The 26,851-nt window shown below is 43.2% G+C and overlaps 1 protein-coding gene across 1 annotated transcript in view; it reads right to left on the bottom strand.

Annotated features, from left to right (window-relative positions):
- slc8a2a (solute carrier family 8 member 2a) overlaps positions 1–16,523 on the bottom strand; it is a 37,593-nt gene extending 21,070 nt beyond the window's left edge. The window contains exons 1-6 of the mRNA XM_042708617.1: positions 16,111–16,523; positions 5,871–6,008; positions 5,434–5,661; positions 3,389–3,673; positions 559–1,008; positions 25–389 (exon numbers count right to left, since the gene is read on the bottom strand). Coding sequence (XP_042564551.1) covers positions 25–389; positions 559–1,008; positions 3,389–3,673; positions 5,434–5,661; positions 5,871–6,008; positions 16,111–16,443 — 1,799 coding nt within the window. The 5' untranslated portion in view covers positions 16,444–16,523. The remainder of the gene's footprint in view (positions 1–24; positions 390–558; positions 1,009–3,388; positions 3,674–5,433; positions 5,662–5,870; positions 6,009–16,110) is intronic.
- Positions 16,524–26,851: the final 10,328 nt, after the last annotated feature.

The following is a 26,851-nucleotide window of genomic DNA, read 5'->3' on the forward strand; positions in this document are numbered from 1 at the left end:
TTGTTCCAAATCTGATCCTCTCACCTGGTCACTTCATTGATGAACTCTAGCTCCCCCTGTGTCTGATCGTAGTCGATGCCATGGCGGGCAGTGCCATCCTCTGTGTGATAGGGCACCGCAACAGTGCCCCTTACTCCCGAACTCCGTACAACGGTCACTTCGACTGTGCCAGAACTTTCGCTTACCCTGAGTTCCTTCTGAATGAATGAAAAGATGCCAGCATGATCGTCATCCAAGATGGTCACCATCGCCAACTGAGGCTCTACCAGCCTGAGCTTACTGTTCTCTGCCCCATCGCAACTGGCAGGACCATCGCCCTCTCGTAAGTTGTGCAGACGGACAAAAAAATGCTCATCCTCTTCAAACATTTCATCATCGATAATACCAACCTGAAGAGCAAAGGGACACATAAGTACGTTCTTCTTCTTATTCTCTTACTTCTATGTGGTAACCTAAATCTAAATGTAAATCCATGTTTTAAACCCATTAACAGTTTATTTGTTTCTCATTCTAGTAGCTTAAAAATCCCGTTATACTATCCCACTTCATTGATCTCACCTTGATCTCTTTCCTTGTCTCTCCCGGTTTGAACTCAAGTGTCCCCTGTGTGTACTGGTAGTCTGCCCCAGCATTGGCAGAGCCATTTTCTGTGTGGTAGTCCACGAGACATGCACTGCTCCTTGTGCCTCCCTGACACGTCACCCACAAGCTCACTGTCCCACAGTTCTCGGAGCACTGGTACTGCGCCTCCTCAAAGGTGATACAGGTACAGAAGGCAAAGTCCGGGTCTTCGAGTGAGGCTTCGGCAGCAGCTCGGCGAGCCTGTCCAGCTGCCGCATACTTCTTTAGAACATTGCCAGCACCAATCATCATGCGGGTGGCCTGAACGCGGTAGAAAGCCCGACTTTTGCGCTGTGCCACCAATGTGGAGTAGTTTGCCATTTCAATGAGCTGGTCAAGGTCTTTGTCTGGGTGCTTCAGCCGTAGGTCTTTCAGCATCCGGATCACCTGTTTTGGGTAAAAGGGACCATGTTCAGGACATAACTGACTGTATTGATTATGTGAATCTCAACAGGAGCATAGAAATACAATGGCCTCAGGTGACATTCAAGCTGTTATCTGTATAACCACCACCATGGGCTATATGTGAAGCCAAGGAAGGGTTCAGAATGACTAACTAATTGTCAAACACCACTCCAATACCTTTCAGTGTGGTAGGCTCAATCATCAGGAGAAAAAGAGTCATATTGCTGGTAACATATTTTAATTTCCCTCAAAAGCAAGTGTTGCAACCACGCCCTGACATGACTATTTATAACTACCCCAGTGACGCATGTTGTCCAAGGTGCCTAAAATACACAAAACTACATTGTAGCCTTGTGTGATTTTCCATAATTATATGCATGAATATTAGTACTTCCCTCATGATGACGTCACTAAAAGTTGTTGATCTTCCTCGTCTCCTGATCTTCCTCGTCTCCACATGCCAGTTTCTCCATGGTTGAGAAACCGCTGCTACTCATTTAGTTTCCCTTGCTGGCGAACAAAACTAGATACCATCTGCCTCCTTTCTGGCAAAGTAGCGTTACCCCATGCTTTTCCAACTGTCACCTAGCCCAAACCCTGCTCTTCCACTCTGTACCTGTCCAATGATATCCCTATTCTGTAATGCGCCTTGTGCATGTTGAACCGCTTCTAGTGTTCTTGACTACTGGATCCTTTAATAATAATTGTCCCCCTTATTTTGGGTAAACTGGCCATGGGTTTATGTGCCAGCACAATCCGTGTTCAAGATTGAAATTAGTCAATTGTCATCAGCGCCCATTTCTGCCTCATCTATCCAGCAACAGGTGCGGTTTGTCCATAAGGGCGATTTGGGCGACGCACTGCCAAACAGGAAAAGTGAGATTTTTTTTCTGTCCGATTCTACCACTGCTCCAGTGGTTAGGAGTGTTCTAGACCGTCTGATCTGCCTCTGAATGTCATTGTCCAATCAGGCTAAAGTCGTTCTTCAAATGTTCCCGCCTCTTTTGGGGCGATTTCAGCCAGGTTGAAGATCACCCCAGAGGTCAATCAATTTGTCCACATAACAGGGCTTTCAATGCAGTCTCGATGGGTTCCGGGGGGGCGAGCCCCAACGTGCTTTCGTCATACGTAACTGCGTATAAGTACGTCATACGGCTTCGATCAAGTCACAATCTGTCAAGATGGCTAACGTTCAGTGCAACAACTCGATTCCCTCTTTGAAAGAAACTCCTTTTAGTCAGCGTACCAATCAAGATAAATTGACAACAAAACAATTAGGACCTCCTAGACCAAATGTATCCATTCAACAGGTCTCTACAAAGGGGGGGGGCCCGTCCTACACCCGAGGATCCTACACCCAAAGACTTTGGTGCGGAAGAAAATCGTGGCTAGCAGGCTGTGAAGTGGCTAACGCGGTCAGTATTTCTATATACTAACGTCACTTTTCATAGGTTTCACAGTGTGAATGTTCGCTAAATCCCCCTTAGTTGGAAAATCACAGATTTTGTACAAATCAAAATATCAAAGACAAATGTATGCATCATGCATCACAAATTCCATACAGGGATCACTCCATACCAACTCATCTAGGGTATCCCAGTACATATCAAGGATGTGCTATTATGCATTCATAAACTGAAAAGCTCTAGGCAAGCAATCTCAAAATGAATTCTAAAAATAAACATGGACCCTGGAGTATTGGTTTATGTTATATATGTAATTATTTTGTTTAACAGATTGTAATATCAGGCATTCTGTGTACGTTAATGTACTTATTTAAACATTTATTGTAGTTACTATATATATTGTAGTTACTGTAGTTACTATACCCAAACAGTGTAAGGTACAGCCCATGGCTGAAACTTTAGTTTTACTTATTGACAGTCAAAATTGCATGGGTGAAATGTGTCGTTTCAGCCTTTTCCATTGCCAAACTAGCGGCCAAAACTGAAAAAGCAACAGGGCATCTTCAACAGCAAAATGTCTTATACATTAAGTCAACAGCTTCAACAGTTTAAAGCAAATATCAGAGCTTCCATAGACAACATTTAGTGTTGCAGGACGATCACAGCAGACAGGAGGATTCCATCATAAGATTAAGAAAAAATGCTATTGCTAACAGAATAAATTAGTTTACTATTAGGACCTTAACAATACACATCAAGGTTAGTGCCTTAAGGTTACACAATGGTGTACTTAAATAGAGCAACTCACTCAAATTACTGACTGAAGAATGTTAAACATAGGAGGAGAGAAGTCTACAGAAGCATAATAATGGATAGTCTGTGTAAAATATTCACAATAATAAGTAATAAGTAATTTGAGATATTTTACTTTTTTTCTCACTCTCTGTTTCTCTCACCTCTTCTTTGTTGGGTTCCTCCTCTGTGCTGTTCTCCACGGATATAATTGTACTTGTGGAGTTAGTTGTAGAATTACTTGGATTTATTTCATGGAACTTTCCCTCCATGATGACATCAATAGCCTTAGGATTCAGGCCACCCTCTGTCTCTACAATGATGCCATGGCGCTTGTCAGCACGGTAGCGCTTGTGGAGATATTTGTAGAAGAGAAGTCGACGATCTGCAATCCAGGCCAGGAGGACACACAGTGGGAAGAAAAGCAAGGTGACTACAGCCTCCCACACCTGCAATAAACATTCACCATGTCACAAGTGTTTCACAGTAGTAATGTTTTGGGGCACATGTATGAAAGTTTGCACAGAACCCATCTTAAAAAGGTATGCAATCAATCAATCCAGTTCAATTATTTATATAGCAAATAACATTGGACAAGGGGGAGCAGAAGACTAAATTGATGATCTATATCTGATCATCAATACTGATGTATATACATTTTTTGGTTTAATGATCTATATCTGTTATTTCTCACAGGTGGAAAGTACTGTATATATCAGTGAGCTGTAATGCTCTCCGGCTGTAGGCCTATTCACCTTCACTAGCTTGATGTATAATTATATATTATTATAGCGCAAAGCGGCACGACCTGGAGACAGAGGCGATGTGGGCCGTGAAGGTCAGTTGGTCATTAATAATGACCCCAAGGTTTCTTGCTGTTTTGGATGGAACAAGAGATAAAGAGTCAGTATTGATATTGATGTTGTGGTGGATGACCTGTTTGGCTGACCACATCGCCTCTGTCTCCAGGTCGTGCCGCTTTGCGCTATTCAACATCCGCAAAATCAGGCCGTACCTAACCCAGTATGCCACCCAGCTGCTGGTGCAAACCTTGGTGAGTTCCCGCCTTAACTACTGCAAAGCCCTCCTAACGGGCCTGCCGGCTTGCGTAGTGAAACCACTACAGATGATCCAGAACGCGGCAGCGCGTCTGGTGTTCAACCAACCAAAGAGGGCACACGTCACCCCGCTACTCGTTGAGCTCCACTGGCTGCCTGTAGCTGCTCGCATTAAGTTCAAGTCACTTATGCTTGCCTACAGAGTGATTGCTGGTTCTGCTCCCACCTACCTAAATGCTCTTGTAAAGGCAAAAGTTACACCCTGGATGCTGCGCTCGTCTAGTGAGCGTCGTTTGGCACTCCAGACTATTCTCATTTGTAGTTCCACGTTGGTGGAACGAACTGCCTAACACTACCAGAGCAGGGACGTCCCTCTCTACCTTTAAGAACTTTTGAAGACCCAACTCTTCAGAGAGCACCTCCCTTCCTAACTGGCACTTCGACTAATGCTTAACTTGCACTTCAGCAGTTACATTCCTGCACTTCTTTTTTTCTTTTCTATTTCGTTTTTCTATTTCTTATGTAAAGTAGTATTTATTGTTACACCAGGTCTCTATTGCTCGTAGCTTGACTGTTCCCTCCCTTGTACGTCGCTTTAGACAAAAGCGTCTGCTAAATGACTAAATGGAAATGGAAATGTACAAAGTTATCCAGCCTCCTCATCGATGAAGCTAAGCTCAGATGCTTAGCCCACCCATTAAGATAACCTTATTTCACTCCTTTGGGCTACAGCCCACCCTATGGTGCTACACAGTTGAATCAGGGAGCAAGTTCAGGCACTTCAAAATAAAAAACAGCCAAGTGAACAACAGGAATGAATTGGAAGATGGTCATGAACTAATCGTTCTCATTCCCGAACGACATATTACTAATAGGTTCTGCTCAACTACTCGTCCTAGCCAGCGTCACCTGTGGCCTCTGTTTAGTGTCCTCAGACTAAGTTATTTGTTAGTGGCACAATAAAAATACGTCAAATTGAAAATTTGAATTCCGTGTGGTCATAATTTGACACCGTTTCCCTTTAGACTTTTGTTGTGTCTGACGAACCTGCAAGTGGGCGGAGCCCTCAGAGCCCTTTTAGTAAACAAACATTAATGTAAAATAAACATAGAATAGACAAAAACTATTTGTAGTGCATCATCCAAACATACCTCAACAATGCCTGGGGATATGACTGCAAGGATGAGATACAGCCATATGTATGCAAAGATGCTCCAGAAAGCCGTCACAAAAAATACCCGTAGGTGTTTGATCTTCCGTGACTCCTCGGCGGGGATGACCCACACACACAGTCCAATGATCACAAACATATTGAATGCAGCACTGCCCACAATGGTTCCTGGGCCAAGGTCCCCTGATTCAAAGCCGTGCCCACAGACCTAGACACAAAAGAACATTTCAGAAGCAGTAGTATATTGCATGTTTGTAATCTACTTTGTGCATATATGTCGGTCCTTTGGGGACATGTGTTGGTCTTGATTGTTTAGATGCGTGTTTGAGTGTGTGCATTGTCTATATGTTTGCATGTGAACGTGTTTGAGTGTGTGCATTGCCTGTATGTTTGCATGTGAACATGTTTGTGATGTACCTCAATCACAGATAATAGGATTTCAGGAGCAGAGGATCCTAAGGCCATTAAAGTAAGATTGGACACCGTCTCGTTCCATACTCTCACTTTTGCAATTGTTACCTCTCCATTTGAACTTGTCACTTGAACTTCTCTTTCCTGGGACAGGAAATTGAAAGAATACACCAACAAGAGACAGGGGCAAAAAGTCAGATAAAGAGATTGAACAATATAACTGCCTAAAAAAAAATCGTAGGGAACTTGGGAATTACAAGTTTGAGTTTCTGTCAGACTACAGAAATGTCCCAATTCCAATTTGGCCATGAATCCAGTATAGGTCTATTTGTATTTCTAATTGTATCAACAAAGACAACAGTGTGTCAAGTCAAATAAGCTTTTACTTTCATTTCTGTGTAGGCATGTATCATGTACACAGGGAATGAGATTTGATTTCTTGAGGAACACAGTGCTACATAGAGCTACATAAGGACTAAGTAAGTGAAGAAGTAGACTTATTAGGCCTATACTGCATACAAAACACTGCATAATTGTACACATTGTGATGGCCCAGCCGGTGAGCAGTGCCCCACATGGCTGAGTACAGCCAAACGAAGGCAATTAAGAGGCATGGTGTTGGATGGGCGGTACTATCCCAGAGGATTCTCATAGGGAACTCCTCCCCACCCAGGTGTCTCTGGTTGTCCCTCCCAGGTGCACTCAATCAATCAGGCAATCAGGAGCCTTTTTAAACTCAACCAGAGGATACGGAAGCCAGACTGTCTTGAGCTACAGAGGAGTGAGAACCAGACGCCTTCCAAGACAGTCTCAGGGTAAGAGGCCCGCGGCCTGCCTTTTATATTACTGAAGACGAGTAATCGCTCTCTATCTCTCTCTTGCCTCAGGAAGAGCCCGACGGAGCCCCTGACGCCAACGGCCAGACCAGTGAAGCTTTCTGAGTTACCTTTGTGCGCCACCTCCCTTTTCCCCCTTCAGTTTGTACAATAAACCTAAGTTCTGTTCACCGCAACTCCTGTGACTTCTCTTTTCCAGTTTGTGTACCCACTGTTTGCCCTTGCAAGGCCAGTCTCCCACAACATGTATAAAGCAATGAAGTTGAAAGTGGCAGTTTGATTAAAAGGTCTTTCATTCTGTGGACGAGTGTTGAAGTATGTTGTTGTCGGTTCATCTTGATGGTATATGGTCATGTGAAGAGATAAACATACCTGTCTTTTCCATCATGTTTACAAGCTAGGTGGCCTTTGTCACAGCCAACTGTGCTGTTGCTGATGTTGAGTACACTGATACCAACATGAGTACTTTAAATCTCCATTTAATGATGTCATGTAATGTTCTGACTAGTGGCTGGTGCAGTGCACTCAGCTAGAGCCTCTGTGATCATGCGTGCTCTTCGGTGATGACCAGTGGCTGGTTGTGTCATGCAGTGCACTCAGCTAGAGCCTCTGTGATCATGCGTGCTCTTGGGTGATGACCAGTGGCTGGTTGTGTCATGCAGTGCACTCAGCTAGAGCCTCTGTGATCATACGTGCTCTTGGGTGATGACCAGTGGCTGGTTGTGTCATGCAGTGCACTCAGCTAGAGCCTCTGTGATCATACGTGCTCTTGGGTGATGACCAGTGGCTGGTTGTGTCATGCAGTGCACTCAGCTAGAGCTTCTGTGATCATATGTGCTCTTGGGTGATGACCAGTGGCTGGTGCAGTGCACTCAGCTAGAGCCTCTGTGATCATATGTGCTCTTGGGTGATGACCAGTGGCTGGTTGTGTCATGCAGTGCACTCAGCTAGAGCCTCTGTGATCATACGTGCTCTTGGGTGATGTAATACATCATCTTCTTTCTCTCCAGGACTGCGGTTGCAAATGAGCATTTGCTGCTCATAGCTTTTGTGGCGTCTGGGAACTATGCGCTTTTCAGATGTTTAATTAAGTTACTAGTATTAAAACTAGATGCGTTGTGCCTTCTCTTGATACACTCAAAGTGTATTTTACAGTCTGCCAACCTGAGGTCCTCTTTGTTAACACCATGAATGGAATATTATTAATTGTCAGGCCAGGCAACACCTTATATATTGGCAGTGGCAGTGAAGGGCCATACATACTGTTGACAAGCTGAAAGATTTGTAAGGGGCATAAGTAAATGACATAAGATATTTACAAATCGAGGTTTGTTGTACAAGCATTCGATAGAACTCAGAATTGTAGCATGCTAGGCTACAACCTCGCTACAGCATAGGAAATGTTGGGGCATTCTAATGGAAAAACAAACACCTAGCCAACTTGACAAAGTTGGATTCCCCCTGATATGAAGTGATGCAAACCTGGTTGGCTATACGCCCAGCACAGATAAACAACTGTTAAGAGGACTCATTACGAGTACCGTTTCAATGCAATGAATATTTAACGTTTGAATAGAAAGTCCCAAGGGGGAAATGCTTGACATTCATATACAATCATTAAAGGCCAATCTAATTGGGTGGGGTGGATAATTCATATACAATCATTAAAGGCCAATCTAATTGGGTGGGGTGGAGAAGATACTGATTTATAGAGTAAATGGCCACATCCATCTGAACTGATGGAAACGAATTTGATTCACTTTTTAAAGTGTGCATCAAATTTGCTGTGATTTCATTTTGTGTTTCCATTAAAATTGCCCTTACAACCCCAAGTTTGGAACCCAAAGCTGTTCACAGTTCCTCCCCTGATCAGGAGAGTGTTCATGTTTAACAGAACGCACACAGCCACATTTTAATGAATGCGCTTAAAATATGTGAATGCAAATGTGTATTATCCAACATCAACACACTCTGTACCCATATTGTGGGATCACACAATAAAGATCTGATTTTACATTTCTGTTGCTCAGAATCTAATTCCACTATTAATCCTGACACATTAAATAAATTAGAGTAAAAATGTATGACCGGCTCTCCAGCAATTAGTAAACAGGCTACTAAAACAAAAGTCATTCAGGGGACACAATGACAAGCTACTGAGCCATAAAGTAAGTCAAAGACAACCTATGTTCAACAGAGAAAATGGTTGAGAAGGGGAATAGGGCTGAATGAATGAAAACAGGTTGGTGCTGATCCAGTGGCTTTCCTGTAGCAGCTACGGAGCTACTAGATACCACTAGTATAGCACTGTAACCTGTAGCCTACAGGCCCACTAGTATAGCACTGTAACCTGTAGCCTACAGGCCAACTAGTATAGCACTATAACCTGTAGCCTACATGACCACTAGTACAGCACTATAACCTGTAGCCTACAGGCCCATTAGTATAGCACTGTAACCTGTAGCCTACAGGCCCACTAGTACAGCACTATAACCTGTAGCCTACAGGCCCACTAGTATAGCACTGTAACCTGTAGCCTACAGGCCAACTAGTATAGCACTATAACCTGTAGCCTACATGACCACTAGTACAGCACTATAACCTGTAGCCTACAGGCCCATTAGTATAGCACTGTAACCTGTAGCCTACAGGCCCACTAGTATAGCACTGTAACCTGTAGCCTACAGGCCCACTAGTATAGCACTGTAACCTGTAGCCTACAGGCCCACTAGTATAGCACTATAACCTGTAGCCTACAGGCCCACTAGTATAGCACTGTAACCTGTAGCCTACAGGCCCACTAGTATAGCACTGTAACCTGTAGCCTACAGGCCCACTAGTATAGCACTGTAACCTGTAGCCTACAGGCCCACTAGTACAGCACTGTAACCTGTAGCCTACAGGCCCACTAGTATAGCACTGTAACCTGTAGCCTACAGGCCCACTAGTATAGCACTGTAACCTACTTCAAGAACAGACTTCAAGACGGAGGCCACATGCTCAGAGAACAGACTTCAAGACGGAGGCCACATGGTCAGAGAACAGAGTCAAGACGAAGGCCACATGGTCAGAGAAAAGACTTCAAGACGAAGGCAACATGCTCAACAGACTTCAAGACGAAGGCCACATGGTCAGAGAAAAGAAGTAATTTGGTTATCGCTCATGGTGCCCAGGTTTCTTGCCACTTTAGTTGCGGTCGATAATAATGAGCTAGATGGATGTTAAAATGTGGGATAGCCAGATTGGCTGGGAATACCAGGATCTCATTTTGTAAAAAGTTGAACTGAAGGTGACAGTTCTTCATCCAAACTAAGATATCACTGAAGCCTGCTGATATTCAAGCATAAATTGAGGATCATCTGGGGATGAAGGACAGGTCCAGCTGAGTATCATCTGGACGAAAGACAGGCCCAGCTGAGGATCATCTGGACGAAAGACAGGCCCAGCTGAGTGTCATCTGGGGGGAAGGACAGGCCCAGCTGAGGATCATCTGCATAGCAGTGGTAGGAGACCCCATAGAAGCCTGGAGTGCCAGTGGCCTCTGGTGACTGCTGTACTGGGAGTAGTACTTGGAGGGTGGCAGTGGTACAGGAGGTAGAGAAGTCGTTTAGTAATCAGAAGGTTGCTAGTTCGATTCCCTGTCGAAGTGTCCTTGAGCAAGACACTGAACCCCTAATTGCTCCTGATGTGCAGTGTGCCATCAGTGTAAATGTAAAATGTGTATACATTGTAAGTCGCACATATGTAAGTCGCTTTGGATAAAAGCGTCTGCTAAATGACTAAATGTAAATGTAGTTGGAGCAGATGCAGTAGAGGAGGAGAACTCAGTGGATGGAAGACTTTTTGGAGATTGCGCAGACATGAAGCCACCGGAGGAGAGACAATGTTGGAGACAATGGATGTTCCAGGAGATGTGCAGTACATTTAATAAAGTAATGGTCAGCTACATTTAGAGAGGTGACCATTAGCTTTTGGTGTGGTGCAGTTGTACAACAGAATGGGATCCACATCCTCAACAGCTCTGTGAGTAGGAGGGCTGTAAACTGATTTAAGATGAAACAAGCTAGAAAACAAGAAGCAAGAGCATTCTACAAATGAATATTCATGTCACCAAGGATCAGTTCATCATCAATTGGAATTAAAGACAGCAGAATGTTCAGCTTATCCACAAAACAGCTTTGTTGACTTTCTGGGCGATATATAACGACCAGATCTAACTAGAATGGATCAGTTACCATAATGGCATTCAGGGGAGTCAGATCTGATCTAACTAGAATGGATCAGTTACCATAATGGCATTCAGGTGTGTCAGATCTGATCTAACTAGAATGGATCAGTTGCCATAATGGCATTCAGGTGAGTCAGATCTGATCTAACTAGAATGGATCAGTTACCATAATGGCATTCAGGTGAGGAGTCAGATCTGATCTAACTAGAATGGATCAGTTACCATAATGGCATTCAGGTGTGTCATATCTGATCTAACTAGAATGGATCAGTTACCATAATGGCATTCAGGTGTGTCATATCTGATCTAACTAGAATGGATCAGTTACCATAATGGCATTCAGGTGTGTCAGATCTGATCTAACTAGAATGGATCAGTTACCATAATGGCATGGTATTCAGGTGAGTCATATCTGTGTGAAGGTAGCAACATCCAATCACTAGAGACTAGGAGGCCTGAACCATCTCTTCCACCAATGAGAGATGGGCATGGCCTGAGCCACCTCCTCCACCAATGAGAGATGGGCATGGCCTGAGCCACCTCCTCCACCAGACCAATGAGAGATGGGCATGGCCTGAGCCACCTCCTCCACCAATGAGAGATGGGCATGGCCTGAACCACCTCCTCCTCCAGACCAATGAGAGATGGGCATGGCCTGAACCACCTCCTCCACCAATGAGAGATGGGCATGGCCTGAACCACCTCCTCCACCAATGAGAGATGGGCATGGCCTGAACCACCTCCTCCACCAATGAGAGATGGGCATGGCCTGAACCACCTCCTCCACCAGACCAATGAGAGATGGGCATGGCCTGAGCCACCTCCTCCACCAGACCAATGAGAGATGAGCATGGCCTGAGCCACCTCCTCCACCAATGAGAGATGGGCATGGCCTGAACCACCTCCTCCTCCAGACCAATGAGAGATGGGCATGGCCTGAACCACCTCCTCCACCAATGAGAGATGGGCATGGCCTGAGCCACCTCCTCCACCAATGAGAGATGGGCAGGATGGTTAATGGACGGAACTGCAGGTGTGGCAGTGTCTTCTGGCCTGATCCAAGAAGAACTAGTCAAGTTCAAAGGTCAAGTAACTGGAGGGATAATTGTGAGGCCAAAGCAGGAATACATTATCTAATATTATATATATATTATTATTATTGTCATCTATTATCTGCTGAATGGCAGTTCTACTCCCCTACAGAGAAAGCAGAACATGACGCCGAGGACTGCTGTACCGATGACAATTACTGACATTACATTGCCTTTCATGCATAATGCATTCTTACTTTGCGGCGTATGACTAGAATAGTACAAAAAAGGATAGAACACCCACTCAGGTGTGCTGAGGTGTAGGATGTAGTCTTCTCTGAAGGACTACATAATAATCATTCAATCTTATATAGCGCTTCTCTAAATACCCGAAGTCACTTTACAGAGTCCAGAGTCCAGTAGTCATTCATACACAGTCATACCGGTGGTGGTAAGCTACATCAGTAGCCACAGCCGCCCTGGATACATTGTCCATGTTCCTTGTCAGTGGACTCGTATTTACATGGTTATACAAATAGGTAGTTTATTCTCCATAAACTCCTTAGAAGTTAGGCAACATATTTCAATATGCCTGGAATGAACTCTTCAATTACGGAACTGAAGTCCAGTTCTAGGAGCAAATCACTTTCAATGCAAAAAAGGGCCAACGTACCAAGACGCTGTTGATGCATGGTAGAACGCTTCACATCTTTGATTCTCTTTAGTTGCGAAAATGAGCGTTTAAATAAGTTGTTTGTTATATGGCATTTTTCTCTCCTTTCATTTTGTAAATGAAAAGAAATGGTAATTGTAAATAGAATTTTTTTTTTTTTAGGAAATCGCAAGGGAAAAGAAGGTCAAGTTGTCCAGCATGTGGGACCGGCTATAGAGAGAACAATGTCTCAATATTTGTTAATGCACGTACCATGATCCACAAATAATCAATGATTTACAAATGTTCAAATGTACAAATTGACTTGTAAGTTTGCATTTAAATGAAATCATGTCTATTTGTAAATATATATTTTAAATATACATCATACTTTGCCTGTATGGTGGCAGTGTTGTTTTATTCAGGACGTAATATATGTAGTAGGGGTGGGGGGAAAATCGATTTTTCGATTTCTCTCGATTCTCTCTAGAACGATTCTGTCTCGATTCAGAAAAGTTCATAATCGATTTTTTAATAAAAAAAACAAAAAAAAAAATTATAATTTTTTTTTTTTTTTTTTTTTTTTACACATTCATTTTGTGTTGAAATGCAAGCGGCATCGATTATTGCAGACTCTGAGTAGCAAACTAAAATGTTTTAAAAATTGAGATGCATCGATAATCGTTTTATCGGTTTAGAATTGATAATCGATAATCGGTTTAGAATCGATAATCGGTTTAGAATCGAATCGTTTACCTCTGAATCGGAATCGAATCGAATCGTGAGGTGCCAAGAGATTCCCACCCCTAATATGTAGTAGCCAACGGTACAAGAACTGCACTTGGTTGCTGTGGAAGGCAGTGATGCTAGTGAGTATCAACTCACTTCCCATCATGCAGCTGAAATGGATGCATTCAGAAGCCAACAAATGAAATGTTTATTTAAGGTTTGTAAAGTAATGCAGATAATACTGCTTTAGTTATTTAACCATCAGATGGACATTCATTTGAACAAATCATAGGTCATTTATTTTAATGTCATACCACGGCTTGACTGAATTTCCCATTGTGACGCTTTCTTTAGATTAGAACATCAATTAAATGTTGATTCTGCACACCTATGGGATGTAGTATGTTTTTACTTCCATATCAATTAGCCAAATTCATGATGAAGTTTAAATGAACGGTCTCATTGTGAGAGTTGCACATTAGCAGACCAATGGAGGTACAGAGAGAAGCTACATTCCATACGTCCCACATCTTTCTACCCATACCAGCAGGCTGAAACATGGAAGAGATCAAACTGGCCTGTGTCACTGGTCACTGCGCTGGAGAAGAGAAGAGATCAAACTGGCCTGTGTCACTGCGCTGGAGATCAAACTGGCCTGTGTCACTGCGCTGGAGATCAAACTGGCCTGTGTCACTGCGCTGGAGATCAAACTGGCCTGTGTCACTGCGCTGGAGATCAAACTGGCCTGTGTCACTGCGCTGGAGAAGAGAAGAGAAGAGATAAAACTGGCCTGTGTCACTGCGCTGGAGATCAAACTGGCCTGTGTCACTGCACTGGAGAAGAGAAGAGATCAAACTGGCCTGTGTCACTGCGCTGGAGAAGGGAAGAGATCAAACTGGCCTGTGTCACTGCGCTGGAGAAGGGAAGAGATCAAACTGGCCTGTGTCACTGCGCTGGAGAAGAGAAGAGATCAAACTGGCCTGTGTCACTGCGCTGGAGAAGGGAAGGAAAGAGATAAAACTGGCCTGTGTCACTGCGCTGGAGAAGGGAAGAGATCAAACGGGCCTGTGTCACTGCGCTGGAGAAGGGAAGAGATCAAACTGGCCTGTGTCACTGCGCTGGAGAAGAGAAGAGATCAAACTGGCCTGTGCCACTGCACTAGAGAAGGAAAGAGATCAAACTGGCCTGTGTCACTGCACTGGAGATCAAACTGGCCTGTGTCACTGCGCTGGAGAAGAGAAGAGAAGAGATAAAACTGGCCTGTGTCACTGCGCTGGAGAAGGGAAGAGAAGAGATCAAACTGGCCTGTGTCACTGCGCTGGAGATCAAACTGGCCTGTGTCACTGCGCTGGAGATCAAACTGGCCTGTGCCACTGCGCTGGAGAAGGGAAGAGGTCAAACTGGCCTGTGCCACTGGTCACTGCGCTGGAGAAGGGAAGAGATCAAACTGGCCTGTGTCACTGCGCTGGAGAAGAGAAGAGATAAAACTGGCCTGTGTCACTGCGCTGGAGAAGGGAAGAGATAAAACTGGCCTGTGTCACTGCGCTGGAGAAGAGAAGAGATAAAACTGGCCTGTGTCACTGCGCTGGAGAAGGAAAGAGATCAAACTGGCCTGTGTCACTGCACTGGAGAAGGGAAGAGATCAAACGGGCCTGTGTCACTGCGCTGGAGAAGAGAAGAGATCAAACTGGCCTGTGCCACTGGTCACTGCGCTGGAGAAGGAAAGAGATCAAACTGGCCTGTGTCACTGCGCTGGAGAAGGGAAGGAAAGAGATCAAACTGGCCTGTGTCACTGCGCTGGAGAAGGGAAGGAAAGAGATCAAACTGGCCTGTTTCACTGCGCTGGAGAAGGAAAGAGAAGAGATCAAACTGGCCTGTGCCACTGCGCTGGAGAAGGGAAGGGATCAAACTGGCCTGTTTCACTGCACTGGAGAAGGGAAGAGATCAAACTGGCCTGTGTCACTGCACTGGAGAAGGAAAGAGATCAAACTGGCCTGTGTCACTGCACTGGAGAAGGGAAGAGATCAAACTGGCCTGTGTCACTGCGCTGGAGAAGGGAAGAGAAAGTGCAATTCTGGGTTGACAACTGCACAACTGACAAAAAAGAAGTAAATAAGTAAATGGTGCCTCCTGAAGAACATCACCGTTAAATACCTCGTAAAGGCTTGGGATAGGAGTGATTCTTTTCATTTTAAGAATGATAACATGTTCCTACACCTAAAAGTAGGACCTAAATGATGATGAATTCTGAGAATTACAGGTCAGCTAGGACCAATATCCTACTCTGAGAGGCTTGGTACCTACAGGCCCTGGAACACAGAAGGTTTATGTGTGTTTATCTCTCCTTCACATGTCCTTATACCATAAAAATGAATTTGACGATGTTATAAAAAATAAACACCTGCTGAATGTATAATGTCTTAGTACTTCATCTGTTCCCTGTGAAAAGAATGTTGATGTTTGGTTCCACATTTCATAATCATTTTGCTTAGTAAGATTATATAAAAAAAAGACAGAACTACATTTTGCACATCAAGATCAAGACTCCAATAGTTGCATATAGAAGAAACCAGGTGCTAAACATACGGATTTAGTCGCATCATGGGCCTGCATTTGACATCTGGTGGGAAGCATAACAGTTTGCTGTCTGTGTGGTGTTACTTGCAGACTAGAAGCATCTTTTGTCTAAAAAAAAAAAACACTCTTCATTTGTCTTTGTATTAAACACACTCTGTCATTTAAAAACAATTGAGAAGAAGAAGTTCTGTACCTGTGAGGTGATGACCTCTATGGCAGCCATGAAGCGGTCTGCGACGATCGACACCCCAAGAAACATGTAGATCAGGCAGCTGAAGTAGAGCACTGCTCGTCCTGCTTGCTCACCCATCCCTGGGTCCTGCGGGAGCCACACGGGCAGCAGAATGCCTGGTCTACATACTACCTGATCAGTGCAGGTACGCTTCGAAGGCACACTGCTGGAAATACCGCCGCTGCTGCTGTTCCCCTGGGCTGACAGAGAGATAGTGAGGGAGGCCGACACATCCAGTCCACAAAGGAACAGAAGATGCAGAAATAATAGAACGGAAAAAGGAAGGGCAACCATTGTGTCCTTGTAGGGTAATCAACAAAGAGGTAAAAAAAACTGTTCAGAAGGAGGAAAAAGAACAGAAAAAAGATAAAATTGGGGAAGAGAGGCAAAATGTCATTAAATACCATGATCCTAAGACAGTGCTTGTGCTCCCTAAGGAACAGCCAGAATGGATCATATTTCATGAATCATATTTCTGATAGCACTCAAAAATGTTAATTTGACAGCATAACATTACATTGAACAAAAATATGTTTTCACATGGTTCTGTGTTTTTTCATTCGAACACATTAACAAAGGGTGACATGAGAGAAAAGGGTGTTAATGGCAATATCTGCGTTTTCTTTCTAAGAGTTCATCCAATTTGTAACATTTCTAGACTTACAGGATAAGGCACCAGGTACTTATAACCACTAACATTTGTCTGTACTGGGGGTTTTACATAGTTAACAGAATGTTTCTAAATTTATACCAGCAAAAACTTAAAAATAAATGGCAAGTACAGTTAAACAATGAAGCTCATATAGTTGCTTATGTATACATGCCCACATTGAGTACAAGAATATATCTGTTATAAAGTCACACTCATCCTCATATTCACAAGACAGGTCTCAAAACCGCAGCATGTATCTCACAGGTACGGTTCCACACCCTATCCATGTACCACCACACCATCCACAAAAACAAATTCACTCAGAATAAGTTATACAACAAACTTTTAGTCTATTGTTGCCAGAAATGCAATCATTCAAGGCAACACCTTGTTCTTGGAACGGAAAATATCTTTTTATTTCACTTAATTCTTGCTCATTTTCTTACTTTATGTGGCAGTCATATTATGCCCCGCTATGCAGTACATCTAGTTATCATCATTGTTCTTGAGGTTTCTCACTTTTAAATGACTTGATAAAATGATAATTCTGCTTACATTTTTAATCATAGATTCGGTATTTGGTAAAGTTAGATTATTATTGTCGTTGCTGTTTCTTTACTATAAACTGATGTTTAATGTTCATTGTTTAATATTATATTCATTCTGATGTGTTATGAAAAATGCTTTATTTGGCACTGTTGCATTCTATTGTCTTCAAATTAGCTTTGGACAAAAGCCAAATACCTTGAATTCTTTGAGTTCTGCGTTTCCCTTTAGGATTGATTTGCTATCGACTTTCCTGTTAGCAGCTGCCTGAGGTAGTTACAGTATATCTGCTGAATGCCATTAACCACAACTCAGAGTGGGTTTTACTTTTTGAAATGCTTCATCCATTTCCTTAACTAACTTCCATATGCAAAACAGCTAATTAACCCCTGCTACTGACATTTATTTTTTTTTGTGGGCAGGCACTGTGACTAACCAGCCATGGCATTCACTGGACCCCCTTTGTTGACCTGTCTGTAAGAGTCAAACTATCTCAAAACATGCCGAGAGGTTCATTTCTATCCGCGACCTTCACCAGTCTGCCACAGGCAACTGTCTTCTGGGCACCTGTGACAAACACAAAGGCAGTATCACATTTCCATCTGTCTGCCATGCCTGTCCTGTTACCTGGGTCCTGTTCTAATAGGGCGGCAATGAGATACAATGAGCAGCGGTAATGTGGTGAGAAGCAAGCCTGAGCATTATTACAGCGCCACAGTTCAATGTTGATGGTTAGAACTGGACAGGAATGATCTAGGATATTGTTTGCCAAACACACCAACTATGTTGCTAAACTGTCCTGCAACTCTGAGGTGGGTCATTTTCTATATATTCTGGATGCTGTTTGCTAAACCAGAGTCACCGGATCACATTGGAGACACATTTCTATGTTCTAAAGTCCAAGGCAGTGGTACTGTGAGTTGTACTGTGTCCTCCTCCTCCTCCACTTGAAACTCTTCCTCTAGAGTGGCAATCTGTAATGAGCTACTGGTTCAATGATTACTGCACCACTCCTTGGACTTAGCCAGATCAACCACACATTGATCATAATTCACTTATAAATCTTCACTTCTTCCTCTATTTTTGCATGTTTTCTGATGATTAACAGGCAGTCCCTGACTGTGTTGGCTAACTTTTAGGGCCTCATGCTTTTCAGCTGTGAGTTGAGCATGGTCAGTTTTCACCTGATCAAGTTCCCTGCAGGATTTGGTCAGAACTGGCAGCGCAGCGCAGCCCTGGCCTGACAGCAGACGCCACTGCTTTAAGAAGCATAGATTTCTGTGGGTATTTCACACCACAAAACTGTTTGAAATCTGTAGTCTGTAGTCGTACTCTTTCATAACCTCAACAGTCACCAAAACACATGCACTGAAATGTTCAGCCTCAAAGATGGAGGGAAAAGAACAGTGAACATACAGTGTACTTACAAAACATGTATGACATGTATAACATGCTAAACCCTGAGAGAAATGGGAATTACTGATCTGGCTGCATATTTATTACACTAAATTGGCAGATCACTGAAGCTAGGAATGAAATGATAGGAGGAACAAGAGGCTGTGCAGATATTTGACTTTTCTATTTGATGCTGTTGTCTCCCTTTCCTCTTTTGGCAGATCATGTTGTGCTGATAATATGTTTGCCATGTCTGGATGACTGATACTTGTCCATCACATGAAAGGCTACTTCACTGTTTCAATGATTCGACAACCCTCATGAAGGTATGCCACTACAGGTAATGGCTCACTTGGGGTAACAGTCAACGTGCTTGACTGATGGTTCAAAGTCTGATCTTGAGAAAACATGTCCTTCTCCAGGGCTTCCTCTGTTGTTGGATGGCAGAACTGGCAGAATCCAAAGGTGTCGTGGTTTAATGGTGTCAGACTGGAGCTTTTCATTTATTGGACATGGTTTGAAATCATTTTCTAAGTGCCAAACACTGCACTTAAAATAACAGGGTCATGTAACACGCACTTTCCTTCCACTGCAATGTTGTGCTTTTGTAAACCGATCCAATGGTTGACTCAGGGCAAGTTAATCAAAACATTTTAAAAGAATAACTTAAACAAACAGTTTTTTTTTTTAAATTTTAACTGAGAATGCCCACTTTTGGCTTCTTTGTCAGTGCCTGTTGGAATTCAGACCTTGACAAAGAAACATTAAAAGCTTCTTTTCAAACATAGCTGTTATCTATTTACCAAGCAGTCCAGTCCTTAGAATCTGATCATGCACTTCACATCCTCACACCTAAACAATCCTTCAAGGTAGGGAACACGTGCCTATAAGCAGTATCTCTAAAAGGGCATTAATGAAATGACAGAGACAGTGTAATTAGCTGTGTACATGTGATTCAAACACTGCAATCAATCAATCTGAGCATACTGAGCTTCACTGTATTCACTGTGGTCTGGTGGAGTTAATCTACATAAATCAGGTGTTCCAGGGGCACATGGCAAACAAGCAGCAATCCAATAGACTGGCAGCAATTGTATTAGCTAAAAAAAAAGCCATGACATGGCTATGGAAGGACCTTATCTTACTAAGGCATTCAACTTTTTACTCCATTTCCCAATTCAGTATGTAGTGCCCCCCCTCAAGTGCAGATCCATGTCAGATGTGGAGTTACTAAATAAAACTTAGGATGTCAAACTTCTATTCAAGTAATGACCAAACCAAGGGCGTAGTCTGAATAGACAAGCAGGTATACTGAATAGGAAACAATTCCAGTTCTCTTAACTACATTCCTCCCCAAAAGCAAGATTGAGATTTTGTATGACCAGGGTTATATAGAGAACAAAACAGTAGTAGGATGTCCTATACATGTCGCTTTAGAGCTTTACCTAATACATAGTTCCTTAGGCACATTTTGAGTCTGATTTGCATGACATGTGTGTGTTCTGCCCTTGACCTTTCACCTTACATGCATCTGAGGGCTGTAGTAAGTCTATTACCACAACTACAGTCACACATTCACAATATTATGTACTGGTATATAAATAGGGGGGGGCAACTCCTGAGGGGCTTGCCACCAAAGGTACTGTTGTACTTGTATTAAATATATAGAAATAAGTAAAAAATAAGCTCAAAATAAGTGTTCTAAAAGCAGTGAAAATGTGCCACGACAATATGGCAGCCGCGTTGACGCAGAAGATTCACCCGCGAGGCAACGGAGCAAACAACGAACAGCTTTCTAGACACATCAGCCTAACCAACCATATTCTCTGAAGGTCCTCATTTAATAGTATTTAACATCAGCCTAACCAACCATATTCTCTGAAGGTCCTCATCAACATCACTCTTTTCTTGCATCTGGGTCATTTCAGAGGATGTGGTACAGCTTTTAAGGTCATCGGTGGCACGGTGTTTGCCACCACAAAGGCTGCCACCACCATGCTTCACCGTTGGGTGAAAGAAATTGAGGCCAAACTGTTCAGTTCCTGGTTTCATCAGAGCAGAGAATCTTGTTTTCTCACAGTTTCACAGAGTCCTTTAGGGGCTTTTTTTGCAAACTCCAAGGGGGCTTTCCTGCGTATTTCAATGAGGAGAGGCTTTCATCCGGCCACTCTGCCATAAAGCCAAGATCGGGGGTGTGTTACAGTGCTGGTTCTTCTGGAAGGAAGTTCTCCATGCAGGACCTCTGGTGCTCAGCCAGAGTGACCATCCATTCTTGGTCACCTCTAACCGAGGCCTCTCTCCCCCGATTGCTCAGTTTGGCCAAGCGGTCAGCTTTAGGAAGAGTCGTGGTTGTTCCAAACTTCTTTCATTAATGAGTTATGGAGGCCACTGTGCTCTTGGGAACCTTCAATGCAGCAGAACACTTTTGCAGCCTTCCTCAGATCTGTGCCTTGACACAACCCTGTCTCGGAGCTCTGCAGGCGGTTTGACCTTTGACTTCATGGTTTGGTTTTTGCTCTGATATGCATTGTCAGCTGTGAGACCTTATATAGTGAGCCTTTCCAGATCATGTCCAGTCAATTGAATTTACCACAGGTGGACTCCAATTAAGGTGTAGAAACATCTTAAAGATGACCAAGAGATATTTAAAAGTATTATAGTAAAGGGTCTAAATACTTATGTCAGTGTGATTTTTCAGTTTTTCCTTTTGATGCATTTGAAAAATGTCTAAAATCCTTGTGATTTGTAGATTGATGAGGGGGGAATTATTTTTTTTAACAATTTAATTCTGTAAATCTGTAATTCAAGAGCACAGGGGTTTAAATATTATATTTCATTTTTTGACAAATAAAAAAATGTTACCTTTGGAAAATGTTCGCATTAAAAATTCTGATGAGGACAAATTATGTGTAAGTATCTTTTGTAATTGTGAAAATCGGTGATGAGTTGATTTACTTTTGCAAGCCACTGTATAATTTACCACAAAGATAATTTCAGGAGCAAGGGAGAAAGAAAGAGAGTGAGTCTGAAACAGACGATGATGGTAGACAGACTGCCCGGCCAGCCGGTGTCCATTACCGTGGCCCCTCCTCCTGACGACCAGTAATCCTGTCACCTTAGAAGGAGGCGCAGTCTCAACTTCAGCACAGGTACACACAGTCGGACATGTTATGCAATATTCAGCGCAAGGAGCCATGAGGCTCAAGCATTCACTCTCTAAACACACTCCCATGCATGTGCACACACACACAGACAGGCTTCAGGCAAACTGTTCCTCTTCAAACGTCTAACTATGGCAGTGAGAATAAGGGCTCACATTCCCTGTGCTGCTGCCTATAAAAAAAATAGGAAGTTAAGTGTTGCCACAGTTGGCTTAAATACAATGGCACAACAAATACTAAACCACCCTACAGTGCTGTAATTCACTGGAGCCTGTTTACTAACCTTTTTGCCCTTTCACCTTTTTGCCATTTGATGATATATTAATGCTGTGTTGCTCGCAGATTATTGGCCTTAATCTCACTATTTGGGTCCAAGCAGCTTGAAGCATCTTGTCTTTGTGATAATCTGATAATCATTATTATAGCGCTTGCAAAGCGAAGCACTATTACGATATTCCTAGGCGTTTTCTCATTATCATTTTTCCGATGGCGCTTGTGTAGCGGCCGTGGAGATCTCGTGCAGGAGATAGTTTGGATACTATAGCCTGCATGGAGAATACCAAAACAAATTCCTAGTATCTGTATACATGGCGAAATAAAGTTGAATTGAATTATTCTAAGTGATTTTCTGTGAATAATTCAGCTTGAACACAGAAACTTAATTCAAACTTAATTACGTAGGTCTAGTAAATGACACTTGTGCTATATTATTTTGATAATAGTACACATTATACTTTCACAAACATTTAAGATTAAAGAGTAAAACTATTCTCATTGAAGTGAATGGTGGAATTCAACAATGATCTGTCTCTGCAGCGGTCTCTCCCTTTCTAACTCCTCATCTCTCTATCTCATTGCTTTCTTTCTATCTTAATATGCAACTCATTTCCCATCCATTCAATTTCTCTAACTTTATCTTTTCCACTCACTCTCTCTTTCAATCATTATATCACTGCCTGTCACTGTTTCTTTATTTATCTTAATATCTAACGTCTCAGTCTTTTACATTTTTATTTTTTTCACCATCAGAATTCATAGCCATCCAGGATATGCATGATGTAGTTCTGTGCTTCCTGGCTGGAAAAATGGAAGAAAATCTTTCACAGCATGACATTGCCCACTACACTGCCAAAAGACACTAGTTAGTGTGTTGGCAAGCTTCTATCAGTGTCAACTGGGCTGATGGTGGTGTTTGGAAGGTTTTTGCATGCCTTTTAGGTAGTTAGTGTGCTAGTTTTGGAACAGAACTCCCTATTGCTGCTTTAAGGACTTTATTCAGGCTATTGCTTCATTCAGGCCATTTCAAGCCTTTCACTGATTCTATTAAAGCAGCAATACGGAGTTCTGTTCCAAAACTAGTAAGCTAACTACCTAAAAGCCATGCAAAAACCTTGCAAACACCACCAACAGCCCAGTTGACACTGATAGAAGCTTGCCAACACACTAACTGGTGTCTTTTGGCAGTATAGCTGCGAATGTCATGCGTGTGAAAGCTTTTCTTCCATTTTTGCAGTGGGTTCCAGCCCGTTACACAGAACTACATAAGGCATATCCTGGATGGCTAGTGGGGTGTTTACAGAGGTGTTTATCTGTCCTTCACATGACCATATGCTATCAAAGTGAATTTGAGGATGGTACCAAAACCGGTTGCCTATAAAACCATACCTCAAAAAGTGTCAATTTGTTGCATAGTGTTGCTTTAAGGATTGTGTTCTAGCTACTGCCCCCTGGTTCTCTATTCAGTGTAGTGAAAGAGACCAGCAGGCCCATTTTTCAGAATTCACATTGAATTGCCTCTGTGTATGAAATGTGCTATATAAATAAAATTGCCTCTGTGTATGAAATGTACTATATACATAAACTTGCCTTGCCTATTTTTAAACCATTTTGTAATGGCCTGTGGCAAACAAGAAAAACATGTGCTTAAGGCTCCACTGCCACGCCCTATGGATGAGGTTTAATGTGAGCTTATAGCTCCTAGTGGAAAGGCCAGTTAGTGAAAAGTTTACTCATTCTTAAATGGTCTGTCAATATTTGATAGCCTTCTTTGCTTCCAGTATGTATACAACATCCAGATGGAGTGGATGATTTAAAAAAGCGTAACTTCAAGACTTGACTAATGCAATGCTTTACTACTAAAGACCTACATCTGATGCAAAATGCAACCGCTCATACACCTACTAGAACTAAAAAATATGAACACAGTTCTCCTGTAATCGCTTCTGGTTCCCTGTCAAAAGTAGAATCAACTTCAAAATACTTCTTCTAACCAGTGGCGGTGCGTCAATACAGGGCGCAAGGGCGCCGCCCCTCCTAAAATTTTGAGATGAAAAAAAAAAAAAAAAAGTAAAAAAAAACATTATATACCAAACAATTAAAATAGGAACTGTACTGTGTTAACGCGTTACATGTGTGTGGGAGACCGTAAGCCCCTGCCAACAACCACTTAAATCTGACCAAATATAATATATTGCCATTCGTTATCACTGAGATAAGCCCCTCCTCCCTGGAGGGGCGCCGGCCAAATGGAAGTCAATGGGAGCTCTCATACTTTTCTGCAACATTTGAGCAAGGACAGCTTCTCATTGGCGGATGAAAGTTCGATCCTGGGGCGCAAAATTTTGCGCCCTGACCAATGACATCGTTTCTTATTTCAACGCGACTGGACTATTCGTCGAATCAGAGACCTTTATCATTCCCTCACGTCCCATATACATCTCACGTATCTACGAGAGCAACATAGCTAGCAGAGACTTTGATTCTGTGAGTATGCCGACTGAAAACTTTCGAATCGACGATCAGATGTCGATAAGAAGAGACTGAAAGACATGGGACCCGAACGTCCGGATTTAAAAATGCAGCAGCAGAGCATCGACCGCGGGAGGACGTACACCCGTAGCTTCTCCTCAAGCCTGTATGCTAACCGGAGCTGGTTAGCTGGTTGTTCAGTGAGTGATGCGTTTTTTTGTTTTCCCTGCCTGTTGTTCCAAAGTCCTGGGACTGAAACAATCTGGACTGCAACGAGGATGAGGGATCTAAAGCACTTCAACGATAAATGTAAGAAGCACGAATCTTGCCGCAGCCATCTAACTAACAGCCTGAAGCTAAGCCTCTTTGGAAGACTGAGTATTGCAGAGCAGTTGGACGAAGGGTACCGAATTGGCATTCGAAAACATGTATCATCCAGTGTTTCTGAATCTATTCTGCTCTAAACCTCTAGTATAATCCAGTATTTCTGAATCTATTCTGCTCTAAACTACTGGTATCATTCAGTCTTTCTCACTCTATTCTGCTCTAAACCTCTACACCCTGTGTTTTTTTTTTTTTTTTTTTATCTACTCTGTTTTAAACTTGTACACAATGTTTCTGAATCTAGTCTACTCTAAACCTCTACTACCCAATATTTAAACCTCTGGAACCCAACCCAATGTTTCTTAAACCATTCTGCTCTAAACCTCTCATGCCCAATTTTACAGTTTGTTGAGAGTTGTTAGTGGACAGTGTTGAGCACTGTGTTTTCATGAAATAAATCTTTTGTTTTTTAATATATTCTACTCAAAACCTCTCTTGTGTTTTTGTTTTCTCATTGTGGAGTGCTATTTAAACCGCACTGCCCAACTGCGCCTATAGTCTATATATGTCTATGATTGCGCCCCCCCCCAAAAAAATAAATCACCAGCGCCACTGCTTCTAACATACATATAATGCCCTGAACAATGCTCCAGACTTTCTCAAAACTCCAAGAATGCAAAAATCACAGTAGGAGGAGAGGCATAGCCTTTTGCCATCAGCCCCCCCCCCCCCCCCTGTAGAACACCTACTCTCACTTCCTCTATCCGAGAAGCAGACACCCTCTCTACTTGCAAGTCTAGACTTCAAACTTGTCTCTTTATTACTCCCCATAGTTGGGAACGGTCTGCGGAGGTCCAGCATTCATTGCAGAGCCTCTGGTGGAAAGGGCTGCCTTTGCTGTTGCCGCTCTGCAACCGGCCTGCTAGTGGTAGTTGGTATCGTCAGCTCTAGATCTTCCTCGTGGTGGTGTTGGACACTGGCCTGCTAGTTGGTATCGTCAGCTCTAGATCTTCCTCGTGGTGGTGTTGGACACTGGCCTGCTAGTTGGTATCGTCAGCTCTAGATCTTCCTCGTGGTGGTATTGGACACTGGCCTGCTAGTTGGTATCGTCAGCTCTAGACCTTCCTGGTGGTGGTGTTGGACACTGGCCCGCTAGTTGTAGTTGGTATCGTCAGCTCTACACCTTCCTCGTGGTGGTGGACACTGGCCTGCTAGTTGGTATCGTCAGCTCTAGATCTTCCTCGTGGTGGTGTTGGACACTGGCCCGCTAGTTGGTATCGTCAGCTGTAGATCTTCCTCGTGGTGGTGTTGGACACTGGCCTGCTAGTGGTAGTTGGTATCGTCAGCTCTAGATCTTCCTCGTGGTGGTGTTGGACACTGGCCTGCTAGTTGGTATCGTCAGCTCTAGATCTTCCTGGTGGTGGTGTTGGACACTGGTCTGCTAGTTGGTATCGTCAGCTCTAGATCTTCCTGGTGGTGGTGTTGGACACTGGTCTGCTAGTTGTAGTTGGTATCGTCAGCTCTAGATCTTCCTGGTGGTGGTGTTGGACACTGGTCTGCTAGTCGTAGTTGGTATCGTCAGCTCTAGATCTTCCTCGTGGTGTTGGACCAGCGCGCACCATCCCGTGAGCCTGTGAGGCACCAATGTTGGGTCAACGGTGAGCGCCTGTGGCCCTAATTTGTGGCACTATAGTCAGAACTCTGTCGGCGGCTTTTTCGGCTCACTGAACATGTTGAATCGGCGGAGGAGCCCATCGGTGAGAGAGATCACTCTGAATGGCTGTTCAGCTTTAATGAATCGGTGCAACTGGAAGTGGACAGGAAAGAGTCAAGCGAAAGTGGTGTGAAAACGGTAAGCAAACGCTGCTTTTGTTCA

This window comes from Clupea harengus, chromosome 8 (assembly GCF_900700415.2).
Source record: "Clupea harengus chromosome 8, Ch_v2.0.2, whole genome shotgun sequence".
In the NCBI taxonomy this organism is placed as follows: Eukaryota; Metazoa; Chordata; class Actinopteri; order Clupeiformes; family Clupeidae; genus Clupea; species Clupea harengus.